Source organism: Phyllostomus discolor, chromosome 4, assembly GCF_004126475.2.
Source record: "Phyllostomus discolor isolate MPI-MPIP mPhyDis1 chromosome 4, mPhyDis1.pri.v3, whole genome shotgun sequence".
Lineage (NCBI taxonomy): Eukaryota > Metazoa > Chordata > Mammalia > Chiroptera > Phyllostomidae > Phyllostomus > Phyllostomus discolor.
In genome coordinates this window covers 15,113,723-15,129,109 of record NC_040906.2, presented here as the reverse complement: position 1 = coordinate 15,129,109, position 15,387 = coordinate 15,113,723, and the positions used below count along the sequence as shown (strand labels likewise).

The window sequence follows — 15,387 nt, the reverse complement described above, 5'->3', positions numbered from 1 at the left end:
ACTGAGCTACGCCAGCCAGGGCGACACCACTTTTCAATTCATGACAGTAATTAAAGATATATTTTGAAACAGAAAATCATGAAGCAAAGGTGCCACTTGGCTATGGCAGAATTCTTCTGTTGTTGGTTTTTTTAAATTTTTTATCTTCACCTGAGGATGCTTTTTTTTTTCACTGCTTTTAGAGAGAGATGAAGGGAGAGAGAGAAACATCAATGTGAGAGAGAAGCACTGATTGGTTGCCTCCCGTGTGCACCTGGACTGGGGATCGGTGCCTGGACTGGGGATCGAAAATGCAACCCAGGCTAGTGCCCTGGCTGGGGAACTAGGTGCTGGCCCAGGCTGTCCCAGACCAGGGCTTACCTTGGGTGGCTGTGGGAAAAGGGGCCAGGTCCTCACCTTTTTCCTTTAAAAATAAAAGATTTTATTTGTTTTTGGAGGGGAAGGGAGGGAGAAAGAGAGGGAGAGAAACATCAGTGTGTGGTTTACTTTCACATGGCGCCCACTGGGGACCTGGCCCACAACCCAGGCATGTGCCCTGACTGGGAATCAAACCGGTGACACTTTACTTCACAACCTGCACTCAATCCACTGAGCTACACCAGCCAGGGCTCACCTTCCTGAAAAAGGGCAGCTGACTGTGTTCTGTGATTGTCTCTGTGTCACTGCTGTCTTGAATGGGCAAGCCCCAGGTCCAGGTCACTCTGTGTATGCCTAGCTTCAAGGGGCACTTGGTAATGGTTTTCTGAAGCTGGTGACACATTTTCCCAGGGCCTTGGGTGATCCTCCCACCAGGGCATCTGTCCGGAATAACGGTGCGTGCTTCTCCCACAGCTGGAACTGACCAGCAGCTACCAGGCAGCCTGCTCCTTGCTTGCAAGACAGCAGGTGTCGTTGGCTTTAGAGACCTGGGTTCTAATCCCAGTTCTGTCACTGAACATCCAAGTGACCTTGGAAAAGTCACTTCTCTGACCTCAGTTTCATCAACTTCCAATGGAGATGACGAGTTTAGGTCAGAACACTTTCAGGTACAAATGACAAATACTCAACAGAAAGGAGCTTAAGCCAAAAGGGAAATTTATCAGCTCATGAAATTGAGGAACGTGGGACCATATCATGGTGAGTTCAGGCATGAAGATGAACAGCATCATCATCATTCAGCTCTTGCTTTCTACTGTATTGCTTTGGTTCTCTGTCAGGTTTTCTTCCTGCAGTGGAAAAATTGTCTCCAGAAGTTCCAGGCTACTAGTTCATCAAACCTAGCAGAACCTCCCGTAGTCCTAAAGACTGAATTTCATTGGTCCAGCTTGGGTCATGTGTCTGACCCTGACCCAATCCTAGGAGTTAGGTGTATGGACCTCTCTGACTGGTCAGATTCGGTCACATGACTATACGGGGGAAGGGCAGCGTGAGACCCAGCTGAAACAGTGCACTGAGAATGGAGAGAGAATTCCCCAAAGATATAGGGGATCTGATACCAGAAAGGATGCAAGGCAGCAAAGTCATAATCCTTCACTAACAAGTCCACCTACTGTTAGGAGAATCAGAGGAGAAAAGGCACATGAAGTCACTTTGTGAAATGCTACATCAGGTTTCTGGTGTGATAGTTGATTATAGAAAAGAGATAGAGGTAGACATATGGCCTTCAAGGTGTTTGAGTAATACATAGTTTTAAAAATAGCAAACTGAACTAACAAGAAAAATGGAGACAGACTCATAGATGGAGAGCAGGATGACAGCTGGTGGGGAGGGGAACTTAGGGGGTGGAGGGGTGAGCAAGAAGGAAAAAGGTCTCAGACACAGACAGCAGTGCGGTGACTGCTGGGGGAGCGGAGTATAAGGGGACTAAATGGTAATGGGAAAAATACAGTGAAAATTAAATTGAAAAACAAAACCTCAAAAAAAAAGTAACTACCAAGCAGTTTATTTTTTTTCTTTGGTCTTTCGGACACAGGCTGTCTCTCTGGGGTACGAAAGGAGAAAGGGCCTGGGGGCTAAGTGGGCAGCCGTAAGCATTCCAGGGCAGAACAAAGAACAGGGGGAGTTGTGGACATGGGCACGTAGACGTGAAGAGGCCTGTGTGTGCGTGTGTGTGTTGGGGGCTGGTGTTAGCCCTCCAAGGCCCTGGCCACACACGGAGACTTTGAAAGCAGGTGGAAACCTAACCCTGAAGGTCGGTAAACGCTAGGCTCCAGCAAAGCCTGGCCGGGGTGGCAGAAAGAGAAGGGGCTTGGCCCTGACTGGTGTGGCTCCGCAGGCTGGGTGTTCTCCTGCAAACCAAAAGGTTGCGGGTCTGAATCCTGGTCAGGACACAGGCCTGGGTTGCAGGCCAGGTCCCCAGTAGGGGGCATGCAAGAGGCAGCCAGTCAGTGTTTCTCTCCCTTTCTCCCTTTGCTTCTCTCTAAAAATAAATAAAATCTTTTTTTTTTAAAGGGAAGCTGGTCCAGAGATTGGACACTCTCATTAGAATTATCTATTAACATAAATTGAAGTCAGTCTTTTTTTTTAAGATTTTATTTATTTATTTTTAGAGAGGGAAGGGAGGGAGCGGGGGGCGGGGAGAGAGAGAGAGAGAGAGAGAGAGAGAAACATCAATGTGCGGTTGCTGGGGGTCATGGCCTGCAACCCAGGAATGTACCCTGGCTGGGAAGCGAACCTGGGACACTTTGGTTCCCAGCCCGCGCTCAATCCACTGAGCTACGCCAGCCAGGGCTCAATGTTTTCTTCTTTAAAAAGAACAGAAAAGAAAGAGGATTTGCAGTTGGACCCGTCCTGATACTAATGCAGCCTCCGCCTCTGGTTGGCTGTGGTAACACCTGGCAGGTGGCCCACATCCCCAAGCTCCTTGTGCGGGGCCTGGGAGAACCCAGTGAGATGCCCGGGGGTGTTCAGTCAACAGCAGCCTCTCTCTCTCTCCTCTTACTGGTATTACTGAGCGCGGGGCGAGCCCATCAGGGACCGTAGAACGAAGTGGTCGAGAACTCGGGCTCTGGAGCTGGCCCAGCGGGGTTGGAGCCCCCACATTCCTGTGCCCCCATTTCTCATGTGTCTGAAGGGGGTGATGCTGCCACCACGTTAGAAGTGGTTGTGTGGATTGGGTGCGTTAACACCTGCAGAGCTCGGCACATTCGGGAGTCCCTCTGCGTTGGTCGTGTTGTTCAGGAGATGCCCACCCCCAGGTGCCGGGAGGGCACGGGCCATCCATGTCACAGGCTCTGAGAGGCCAACCTGCCCAGCACAGCCGCACTGCTGGGATGTCAGTCCTCCTCAGAGCATCCTTCCACCTGCTGCACAGGCTTGGGGGAGGGAGGTGGGGCAGGGGAACAGTAACAAGGGTCCTTGATAGATATCTTCCAGAGGGTCAAAAAGTAGACAAGATGTCCATCCTCTGTGAGTCACTTTGCCAACTGCTTTCTCCCCCAGCAGCTGGCAGGAAATAGCCAGCACCAGGGGGAGAGTATAGGGGAGGGGGTGCGGGAGTTGAGAATGTGGGCTCCCAGGAGGGGCTAGAGGGGCCTGGAGGGGACTGGGAGAAGTGAGTGGAGTGGATGGAGGAGAGCTCCAAGGGGAAAAGTAAAGGGAGATAGAGGACACAAGGAGGGGAACAGCATGGGCCCCCTTAAAGAGCATCTAGACCACAATTTGCTATTTTAAGATTCACCTTTATTTTGTTTATTATTTATTCACCTTTATTTATTCACCTTTAGAGAGACAGGAAGGGAGGGAGAAGAGAGGGAGAGAAACATCGATGTGTGAGAGATACATCAACTGGTTGGTTGCCTCTTGCACGGGGACCTAGCCTGCAACCCAGACATGTGCCCTGACTGGGAATCAAACCGGTGACCTTTCCGTTCGCAGGCCTGCGCTCAGTGCCTGCACTCAGTCCACTGAGCCACACCAGCCAGGGCTGCTCTTGTTTTAAACTTCATCCTAGTAATCCAAAGGATTTTGTCAAAGTTCATGTCATTCACACATGAAAGCAATCGGGTTTGATGTTTCTACATTTTATTGAAATCTATTTTTTTAAATGAACTCTGAAATATAATTTACATAGCACAAAATTCACCCTTTTAATGTGTGCAATTCGTTGGTTTTTAGCACGAGCACAGTTTTCTGCTCATCGCCGCCTTCTGACTTGAGCACACCGCCATCATCCCAGCCAGATGTGGCTCCCTGCCTCCACACCCCCACCCCAGCCCTCACCAGGCAACCACCGATCTATTTTCTGTCTCCAGATTTGCCTATTCTGAATTTGTCACGTGAATAGAATTGTGCAACATGTGGTCTCGTATGACTGTTTTGTTTTGTTCAACATGTTTTCGGGGTTCTTCCATGTTGTCGCATGTATCAGAACTTTGTTCCTTCTCTGGCTCATATGATGCCACTGTGTCTCCAGCACTGCATTTTTCTTGTCCGTTCATCAGCCGGCAGACAGCTGGGCTGTGCTCACTTTTTGACCGTCATGAATAATGGCTCTGGGAACATCTGTGCACAGTTTTTGCATAGACAGATGTTTTCAAGTCTCGAGTTTGTACCTAGGAGTGGAATTGTTTGGTCATGCAGTAACTGCACGTTTAACTTTTTGAGGAACTAACAAGCTGCTTTCCAAAGCAATTATGAATTTTCTTAATGCCACTGACAGCTCACGTGCAGAGAAAGGCTGGTTCATAACTCACTTGGGCTTTTGAAACTCATACTCAATTTCTTAAAATCCAAATTTTAAAACAAGCATTTCAAAAACGTTTAGGTTCAACTAACCAGTCATATCATTCTAATCACAAATCTAGTGAATAGTAATAACTTCTAAGACTTTGATTGCTAGTTGGTCTTTTTAAAATTAAAACTGCTTTAGGCAGCATATATGGCCCTTATTCATGTTATATATAAGTGTATTACCATATGTATCGCAATAAAGCTGGAAAAAATAAAATGAAGTAAAAAGAACTCAGTTTTCTTAAAAGATCTTTTTAAAATAGAGCGATTGACTGACAAACCAACCTCCTGTGTACTTTTATTGTAATATAAGAAGAAAACATGTAAAGATAGTACATTTCAGAATCTTCTAAAAAATGGTTTTACAATCCCAGTAAGAATTTAACTTTAAAGAACAGGCTATATTCAACTTTCTGACTTAAATTAGAACCCCCAGGCTTATCTCTTAAGCACCCTACCAAGCCAAATTATTTGAAAGATTTTCAAATACTTGAAACACAAAATATGCACAATGTAACAAAAGAAACATCAACATTGTTAGTTTGATTCTCTTAAGCAGTTCCACACATAATTCTAAATTTTCCTGAAGTTGATAGATAAAGACCCAGTAAAGAGCTACATGAAGATTACTGTATTTGCTGTGTATAATGTGCACCGATGTTTTTGGCCCAGACTTTCAGGAAAAAAATCTTTTGTTTTAATTTTTTAATTCAATTATTTATTTATTTATATTTCCAAACAAAACTGATTGTCATATTCCAGGGTATTACTTTGCATGCGGATATCATCATTGCTTTCTAGAGTTACACTTTTAATGCATCAGCATAAATAAAATAATTAAAAATAGTTATATAGATATGGAATTAGTACTATCCATGTATAATGCGCACCTTTATTTTTCCCCTCAAAAATTTGGGCAAAAAGTGCTCATTATACACGGCAAAATATGGCGTCTTCCCAGGTAATATGGTGGTGGGGTGGGGTGGGGGAAGTGAGGAAGGGAGGCCCTTGTTAAGTGACTGAGATTTTATGTCAAGGTTTTTCTTTTATTTATTTATTTTTAATTTGCAAAAGTATTTTATTTATTCATTGTTAGAGAGAGGAGGAGGGAGAAAGAGAGAAACCTCGGCCTGTTTCCTCTCCCAGGCCCCCAGCGGAGGGCCTGGCCGGCAGCCCAGACGTGCGCCCCCACCAGGAATCCAGCCGCGGACTCTTAGGTATGCAGGCCGGCGCTCCGTCCACTGAGCCACACCGGCCCGGGCTTATTTGTTTACTTTAAAATTATAGTTGACATACAATATTAGCTTCAGGTGTACAACATAGCAATGAGGTGCTTATAAACCTGACGAAGTGACCACCACAGTAAATCTGGTAGCTGTTGTGCAGCTAGAGATCTAAGTCTGCGGCTGTACCCGGTTACTACGGTATCATCAACTCTGTTCCCCCAGCTGTACGTCACCGCCCGTGGCTTATTTTATAACGGGCAGTTTGGGCTTCTTAATCCTTTCTCTCACCTTTTCCACCCATCTCCCCCTCTTCCCGAGATTTTTGTGGGGCCCTGTCAGGCTGACCCCTGTTTCCACAGCCACGGACACAGGCTCCAGCTCTTACAAGGCGGGGATCAGCCTGCGGTTTGAGGGTCCATCAGAGTTCAGTTTTCAAGCCTCTGTCGTTAATTACTACCCATGTTATGGCCCCACTTGTGTAGCTTCGATGCGTCATCTATCTGCTGCTTCCGTTCTCTGAATTCGCTCCCACTCTGGAGCCCTACTGCCTTGGATCGAGCCCTGGCTCTGCCTATTACTAGCTGTGTGACCTTGGGACCACACTGAACCTCTTGGTGCCTCGGTTTTCTTAGCCATAAAATGGAGCGGAAAAAGGACCTGCTCGAAGGGTTTCTCTGAAGGTTGAGCCAAGGTGTGTGAGGCCCTGTGGGTCCCTGACTCAGGGCTAGCTCAGTTTATGAGTTTGCTGTGACTGTCACTGATGCACCGTCACCCTTATGTGCCAGGACCACAAAGTGTAGTGCTAGTCACACAGTGTCTAACTGGGCCCTGTGCATGTTAGGGCCTGGACTCAGGGCCACAGGTCTAAGGTCATTCTGATGACCCATGTCATCCCTCTGCCTCTTAAGCATGTCACATGCTCCCTCTGCTGGACAGTACCTCAGACTTGTGCCGAGTCCCAGACCCACACGCAGTTCCTGCCTTTTCCTCTAAGGTCTGAGTGTTTATCGAAGTGGGTTGATGGCCCTTTAAGAGGTGGTAGCTAGCTCCCAGTTGCCATGGAGACAGCTGGATACACACCGGGGTAGCAAGCAGCAGGCAGAAGGCAGCATGCCCTTTAAAGTTCAGTCCAAAGGTAGGAAGAGGGGTGCTGGGGCTGGACAGGGGAGGGCCATCTTCTCCCTCACAATCTGCCTGGAGGTAGCCTTGGAGGATTCTGCTCTTGGGACCACTGCCCCGCCCCTGTTCTCCCCGAGGCCTACCACCATCTCCCCCTCTCTCCCCTCCATAGGCTCCAGAGTCAAGGAGCAGCAGCAGGCCTCAGCCCCAGAGAGTCTGTCACCCCCAAAGGCCAATGCTGAAGCCATTCACTTCCTCTCCTCCCTCGGTGAGCCTGGGCAGCGGGTGAGGGAGAGGGGGGCGCGAGTGTGGCGAGGAGGGAGCAGAGACGCCCAGACCTGGGCCCGCCTCTCTCAGCATTGATTCTCCTGAGACTCCGAAAGGGTTGATACCTGTTGAAATTTTTTAAGGGATGACCTCAGGACATGGGGGTGGCTGGGGTGTCTCTTCAGCTGCTGGCTGCTGTAGAGGTCAGGGGAAGGGAGGCAGGGGTGGATGAGGAGGGCGAGGGTGGGGACTGTGGGACACTGGTGGCCAGGGGGTTGGAGAGTTGAGGCCTAGGAACTGGGGCTTCATCTGTCCTCACGGGACCCTCACCACCCAGGGGAGGAGGAGCTGCAGAAGCTGTTCTTCTCGGAGACCCTGGCCATGGTCTCGAACACGGGGGAGCCTCAGGGAGAGCTGACCATCGAGGTGCAGAGAGGGAAGTACGAAGGCAGCTTCGGCAGACTGTCTCACTGTCCCCTCGTGCACGCCGCCAGCCGTGGCTTCCTGGACAACACGCTCTGTGGGAGCTCCCTCCTGGGTAGAGCCCCTGCTTCCTAACGCCTTTCGCCCCCATCCTTCCTCCGCCTGCCCTCGCCGGTTCCCAGAGCCTTACTCGGGACCCACCCTTGGACTGCACCTCAGCACCGGAATGAGACGCAGTGGGTGTGTGGGAGGCGGGGACGTCAGGGAGGTTAGTCACAGCCACACACTCAAGACAAGAGCAATGCCTTTGTCTAGCTTTCCCCTAAGTCTTCCAGCCCGGGGCCCCTCCTGCGATCTCCAACCTGCCTCTTGCGACCGCACTGTTCCCCACCCTCCGCCCCAGGTTATCTTTCATGGAACTTGGAGACCTTGGAACAACACAGTCAGGAGTTCGTCAAGGTACCTCCTGGGGCCCCCAACCTCGATCCCAATCCAGGCTGAGAGAGTACAGACCCTGAGAGAGGGCGATGGAGGAAGGGAGCAGGGGCTCAATACAATGTCAGCTTGCCCCGGCTGGTGTGGCTCAGTGGACTGAGTGCCAGCCTGGAAACTAAAAGGTCACTGGTTCGATTCCCAGTCTGGGCACATGCCCAGGTTATGGACCAGCTCCCCAGTTGGGGGTGTGGGAGAGGCAACCGATCCACATTTCTCTCCCTCCCTTCCCCTCACTCTAAAAATAAATAAATGAAATCTTTAAAAAAAATAGAATCTCAGCCTAACTCCGCAGTTACCCCTACAATCCCCACCACAAAAAATGGGAAACAAGCCGTCCAGGGCACTGGGGTCAGCAGCGGGGTGCCCCCGATGACCTTCTAACGCACAAACACTGGCTCCAGCCCATCCCGGACCGCTCCAGCCCGAGAGCCTAGCATCTCCTAGGGCCACACGGGCTGACCTTTCCCAGAGTCTGGCCTCTCCCAAGGGCCTGTCACCACATGATCACCTCCAAATTCTCCTGCTCTGTGCCCCTCACAACCAGCGGTCGCCACTTCATTAACTTCTGGAATGTGTAACTTCTAGAACTCGACCTGTTTCCACCTTGGACGCCACTCTCGCCTAAGAGCCTTCCCGCAGACACCATTCCCATCTTTTAAAACCTGCATTTGACGTGACTTGCTTTGTAACGTCCTAGCGCACCATAATATGACTCCTCTTCTTGAGGTTTCCTACGTAAGGAAGGTTCTCTATCCAGACCTCCCCCTTGGTTCTCTGGTTTATCAAGGAGAATGGACAAGAAGACCACTGCAAGGGGTGGGGGTGGTCCCGTCTGTAGGCAATGTGGTGAGCCCCGACTCTCCCTTCCACGCTCTGGCCCGTAGTTCCACGTCCTCCCCATGGAAAGGAGGATGAGTTTGCTGAAGCAGGAGGATCAGCTGGCCATGACCAGAAGTGTCAAGGAGGGCGAGGTGAGGTGGGAGCCATATTCCATATCCTCGGGAAACCAGAAGTCAGGCCGTGCCGGGCCAGAAGCCTGCGGGGAGGGGCTCGGCGAGGACCCTATGCCCGGCACCTGGCTTGCCCACCTTCCCTGTTCCCTTCTGTCTCCACATTCCTGAACCAGATTTGTCCTGAATAGGAAATGAAGACCGAAGTGACATTTTTCCCCTGGCACTCAATGGCGGGTTTCATCTCCGAGGCTGCCAACCTGCTGCTGCTGAGGGTGATGGCCTGGAGGCAGATGGTGCCCAGTAAAGCCCGCTTCCTGGCCCTGGACACGGAGGGCAAGCTCTGCTCTTCCACTTACGTGAGGGGTCTCCCTGGTGGGGCACTTGGCCTCGGGGCAGACTAGAAGGGGCGGGAGAGTGCTGAAGGGGGAGAGAGAACTGTGGAGCAGAAGAGGGGTGGGGTGGGGGTAAAACCAGGGCCAGGGGTTGGGACTTCCAAAGGCAGGAAGAAGTAAGACCACATTTGTGAGTTCAAGTAGGGGCAGGTGGAGTGCACAGCTGGGGGAAGTAACACTTTCTCGTACAAAAGCCAGTCCAGGAAAAATAAATGTAGTGGAGAGCTGCTTTTAAATGCATATTTTAAAAAATATTTTATTTATTTATTTTTACAGAGGGGAAGGGAGAGAGAAAGAGAGGGAGAGAAACATCAGTGTGTGGTTGCCTCTCATGTGTCCCCTACTGGGGACCTGGCCCGCAACCCAGGCATGTGCCCTGACTGGGAATCAAACCTTGCAACCCTTTGGTTCGCAGGCTAGCGCTCAGTCCACTGAGCCACACCAGCCAGGGCTAAAGACATATTTTTTGAACACCAGGAAATGCAATGTCTCCAAGGACACTTAAAATTCTTTATTGTGTCTCAACCCTGAAGGTCTTCCCTTTTTGTTTTCGTTTCGGCTAAAATTTCATAATCGACATACCTCAGACTGACTGCAGTATGTGATCTTTAGAGCCGTGCCTCTGAGCACACACTTTGGGGGCTGATCTGACCAGCTTTGTGAATGACACCCTAGTCTTCTCTGTCCCATGTGACAAAGAGCAGCGTGTTTGACACGAACGGGCACGTGTCATTCACCTCCATTGTCTTGGAAACACGTGGCAGTACTTTTCCCTAAGTGCTACCGCAGACATTCACAGGGTGTGAGTCTGAGTTCCAACAGAACACCCTTCCTGCAGCAGCGCGGGCCTGAGGGGGCCACAGGTGTCAGTCTAGTCGCACCCCCAGAGCCTCACTGCCCTCCAGTCCCCAAACAGCGCCCCCCACCACACACACACTCATACCTGATTGGTTGACCTTCACCCCTGCAACAGGATCTGCCAACTAGAAACACTTGGTCACAGAGAGAGGGTGAGGAGTGGTTGGGGCGGGAGCAGGCTGAAGCTGGCTATGAGGGGACCCCCAACTTACCTCTGGGGGTACAACTCAGATCTCGTGGCGCCTGAGCGTCCGGACAGCCAAGAGCTGCTTATCAGTGTTGAACAAAGAATGCAGCTGTAAGATGGAGAAAAGGGCCAGGGAAAGATGTGGGGGGAGACCCAGGCAGGCATCCACCTCACCTCCTCCCTTCATTCCCGCTGCCGCCAGGAAGCTCTGGGCTCCCAGACCCTCCAGGTGGACGGTCAGTCGGCGGAAGTGTTCATCGTGGAGCAGGCTGTGCACTCGAATGAGGGCATCCCCATGTCCTGCCAGTACTACATGATGTCCGACGGGTGAGCTGCCGGCGGCGGGGCCCAGGGGGCAGTGTTGAGCTCGGCCTGGGTGCTCAGCCTCTACGGAGGGTGGTGGGGAGCAGGAAGACCGCTGTTTCCGGGGACACCGCCAGGAAGAGCTGCTGTTGAGATCGGAGTGTCCCTCCTTTATCCACATCATTCGCCCTTCCTTCATTTATTCACTCACTCTCCCGATCCGCACCGTGCCTCCCAAAGCTCGCTGAAGGGCTCTAGGTGGCCGAGGGCATTCAAGCGGACTCCCCGGGGCCTAAGGCCTAGTTAACACGGGCGTCACAGGTGGTGGGGGTACCACGGAAAAAGCACCAGGGTTCGAACACCACGGCCCTGGGTGAGGTGCCGGGAGAAGCATTCTGGCACGCGGCCAAGCCGTGGTCAGCAAAGCGCAGGCTCCAGACCCTGAAGAAGTCCGAGAGGGGAAGAAGAGTTTGTGTCTTGAAATTTACAAAGAGGTGCTGACATAATCACTACACTCAAACAAACAAACAAACAAACAGTCATCAGAACACCCTTGGCCTTCTGTAGTTCACCACTTAGCTGTGTTGTTCTGGTTTTCACGCCACATACCAGGAGGCTCGTGATTCTTTTAGTGCTTACACCTCTCCAGGCCTCCAGCCCTGGCGCACCAGCACACGCCTCCAGGGTAGGAACAGCACCCGGCTGGAAAAGTGAGGGGCCGTTATCCGGGGAACTAGAAATGGAACTGGAAGATAAGGGGGGGGGGGGGGCAGCCGTAAGGGGAAGCCCCAGGGACTGCTGCCTCTGCAGGGAGCGGCTTCTCTCGCGAGATGCCCACCTTCTCCTGTGTTGTGCTGCATTCCAGGCACCTGGCCAAGAGAATCCAGGTGGGCTCCCCCGGCTGCTGTGTGGTCACCAAGATGCCCATCTTGAAGGAGGAGGGTGAGCGAAGCTTCTAGCTGGCGGGATTGTGCAGGGGAGGTGGGAAAACCTGGGCCTTGCCCCGTGTGGGGCTGGATTGGGTGTGCCGTGGGTGGGGTCAGAGCCCAGATCAGATGGGGAATGTTTGCCCTCCAGCCCTCGACCCCAAGGCAGTTTAGGGGAGGATCATTTCGCAGGGAACCACTTCCAGCAACGCTGCCCACGTGGACAGAACCCTGGGTTTCACCTGAGCCTGCAATTGGGGTGTTCTTGGGCATCCGTGTGCATCCGAGGAGGGTTCTGGGGTCGAGATACGCAGACTTCCGCCTCCCCCCGCCCCTCCACACCCAGATGAGATGGAGCCTCCCCTCGTGTTTGAGAAGAAGCCCCTGCCGTGGGAGGAGGACATGGCGCTCCACTCGAAGTTCCTGGAACGGAAGGTGAGGAGAGGCTGCAGCGGGCCTGGGGTCCCCTTGTCCCTCCCCCCACCTTCACACCCCCTCCCCGCATAAACTCCACCACTGCTGATTTCCCTTCGCGGCTGGTGGCCTTGCACACCCCCCGGGGGGGGGGGGGCGGTGGGAAACCCCGACGTCCCTAAGTCCTCCTCGGAGGGAAGGAGGGAGCGCGCGGCCCTGGGTCCGGCTCAGGCTCGGCCCCCACCAGGAGCAGCTGCGCCTCAGCCACACCAGGTACCTGCAGCAGCACCCGGACGCCCAAGCGCTCGTCTCCGACTTCCTGCTCTTCCTGCTGCTGCGCCAGCCCGACGACGTGGTCACCTTCGCAGCCGAGTTCTTCGGTCCCTTCTCGGCGCGCTACCCGCGCATCTCCCCCTTGCGCTCCTCCAACCGGCCCAGCCCCTTCCGCTCGCTGGAGCCCTAGCTCCGCTGGGCCGCAGGCGGCCCTGGGCTGGAAGCCGGGACTCCCGGCCGCCGCGCGGGCAGCACGCACCCAGGAGACGCGCTTCAGCGGCTGCGGCTTTGATGGAAATCAACGGGGCCCTCCCGCCCGTGCGACCCGGCACCTTCCATTGCCAGTCCTGGGTCTTGGCTAAGAATAGGAACCATTAAACCGTTTATGGAGCGAATTTCAGCCTTTCTTCCTAAATGGTGTTTTCATCATTATCCTCATTTTACAGATGAGAGATTAGAGGCACTGAGGGGTTAAGTAACTCTTATCAGAGTTACCGCGTGGGAAGCAGGATTCAGACCTGGAGGTTAAATTCCAAACCCACACTCCTCTTCATTAGGTTAGCAGGGGTGGAGGGGCGGGGCTTCTCGGCCCCCAGAAACACTCAGGACGCCGCTTAGCTAACCGCCCGCTACCTGACCGCCGCCCGAAGAAAAGAGCAGAGCAGATGACGTGGGCCGTGGGCGGAGGGGCGGGAAGGGCTCCGGACCACCACTGGCCTTGCTCGTCTCCTCCAAAGCCTCCCAAACACCCGAGGCCAGCGCCCTCCCTTCTCCCCCACACGCGGGAACCCCGAAACTGCGTGCCCGTGGCCCCCATTCACCTGCTCCCGGATAAGAATGCATGGACAGGTGATCATCTTGCTTAATGTCAGTCTATCCAGGGGCTTGTTTCCGTCCAGGGCTGGTGCCGCTCAGTAACAAGTATTAGTCAAGCTCCCCCAAGGCGGCGGACAAAGGGGGTGCCCTCCATCAGCTCATTCACGGAAGGACTTTTGCAGGAGGAGGGACTCAGAGCAGTGTGCGGTCTAGGGAGCAAAACAAGCCGTTATCTGCCAGGCGGGGCGTGGCGGCTCGTTGGTGACCCAGGAATCAGGGAAGGAAGGCTTCCTGGAGAACTGTCCCCGGAGCCTTAAAGAAATCTTAGTATTATATCGTCCCCTTCCCCTATTGTGGAAGAAACACGTGTTCATTAGAGAAAACTTAGAACAGCGTCATAAACCAAGAGAAGAAAGTAAATTCGCCTCAGTTCTTCTCCCTAGAGCTCCCTACTGTTTCCTAGTGCACAGGTGGCCGGGGTTTGTCCAGCATCTACTCCGTCCAACACTTTCACTTGGAACGTTTGATCTGTTCTTTACGGCTCCAGGGGACTTCATTTTAACGGAAGGTGAAATCGTGCAGTAGCTGATGCTCGGTAACTGATAACTGCATACTTACTGCATGCCTGAAAAGTTTCACATGTTAGAAAACGCGCAGATAAAGCTGGGATCTCCCTAGATTCCCGCCCCGATCTCCTCGTGTTTTGTGACTTGTTTCACGTGTCATAAAGGCTCTGTTTCATTGAACAATACATGCACGTTCTGCAACTATTTCCCTGTCACTGCATGGTCTTCTATTTCTGGTGGCTCTACCACCACGTGGCCAATCTCTGCCCCCCAAGCCTTTTTGGTTTTATTTTTATTTTTTATTTTTGCCATCATAAGCAGTGCTGCATTGAACACTCTTGTGGCTAAACCTTTGCCTATATAAACAATTATTTCCTTAAGGATACATTCTGAGAAGTGTAATTGTTGCACTGATATTAATAATGCTTTTGTGTATTTTAACATATTGCCAAATTCTACATGTGCAGCATTTTTTAAGGGTCCGATAAAGTATTCCCCCAGAGAAAATGACACGTGTAAACATAAGAAAGTGTCATCTACATGCATGGCCCACAGCAGCACCGGCCAACAGGCCTTCCTGCAAGGATGGAAAGGTTCCATACCTGCGATGTCCAGCGGGGTGGCCACTAGTCACATGTGGCCACTGAGGACTAGACATGTGGTTAATAAGACTAGGAGCTTTACTTTAATTTTAATTCATTTTGATTTAGATAGCCACAGACGGCTACCATATTAGACAGCACTAGAGAGTAAGTAAGTTATTTTCATTCAATCAGGCAAGCAGCTCAACAAATATTGGGCTCCGTCCAGGATTCTTTTGGGCGCTGGGAGATCAGCAGTGACAAGGCAAAGCCCCTGTCCTCAGGTAGCATGGGAAGATGGACAATAAACACCAAGATGCATAATTTGATATATGTGAAATATCAGGCATTTGTGAAAACAAATAAAACCAAGTCATGGGTAGAAAGTGACTCAGGGTTGCAGGGTTGAGGGTGGAGAATTCTGGAAGGGCCTCTGGGTCTCATTTGAGCTGGGACCTGGATGACAAGGAGTCAGACCTGTGGAGAGCAGATGGAGAAGCATTCTAGGCAGAGGGAACAGCAAGTGCGAAGGCTCTGAGCATGGCATGTTGGGAAACGTCCACCAGCGAGGCCGGGGAGACGGGGACAGAGTGTTCAGGCACCACGGGGACGGCAGAGCCCGATCCCCGAGGGCCTCCTCAGCCCTCACGAGTCCTCTTCGTCTGTGGAGAACTGAAACCAAGGCGGACCCAGCCCAGGACACCCAGAACACTTCTGCAGAGATCGCAATAACACCTCCGGTTCCCATACTCGGTGGCGCTGGGGGAAAGCAGAGACCTTTGTTGTCTTACATCAGGCGACTTGGGAAGGAGTCTAACCACTTCCCTGCCTGCCCTCTGACCTCCGTTTCAACACTGGTTGTTTCGAGGTGGTGTCAT

The 15,387-nt window shown here is 52.1% G+C and overlaps 1 protein-coding gene across 1 annotated transcript; it reads left to right on the top strand.

Annotated features, from left to right (window-relative positions):
* Positions 1-6,943: 6,943 nt before the first annotated feature.
* LOC114495414 (ciliogenesis associated TTC17 interacting protein) lies at positions 6,944-14,854 on the top strand. Its single transcript, XM_028510696.2, has 10 exons — positions 6,944-7,071; positions 7,228-7,323; positions 7,660-7,860; positions 8,149-8,204; positions 9,125-9,211; positions 9,382-9,549; positions 10,833-10,957; positions 11,799-11,875; positions 12,206-12,294; positions 12,521-14,854. The coding sequence occupies exons 1-10, from the start codon at positions 7,047-7,049 to the stop codon at positions 12,734-12,736; spliced, it is 1,140 nt and encodes a 379-aa protein (XP_028366497.1). The 5' UTR covers positions 6,944-7,046; the 3' UTR covers positions 12,737-14,854.
* Positions 14,855-15,387: the final 533 nt, after the last annotated feature.

Bases quoted from the DNA above. Each gene is read 5' to 3' on its own strand.
- LOC114495414 (XM_028510696.2), top strand. From the start codon at position 7,047: ATGCCCTTTAAAGTTCAGTCCAAAG. The intron at 9,212-9,381 runs GTGAGGTGGGAG...TGTCCTGAATAG, and splicing joins GAAGTGTCAAGGAGGGCGAG to GAAATGAAGACCGAAGTGAC. The intron at 11,876-12,205 runs GTGAGCGAAGCT...CTCCACACCCAG, and splicing joins GCCCATCTTGAAGGAGGAGG to ATGAGATGGAGCCTCCCCTC.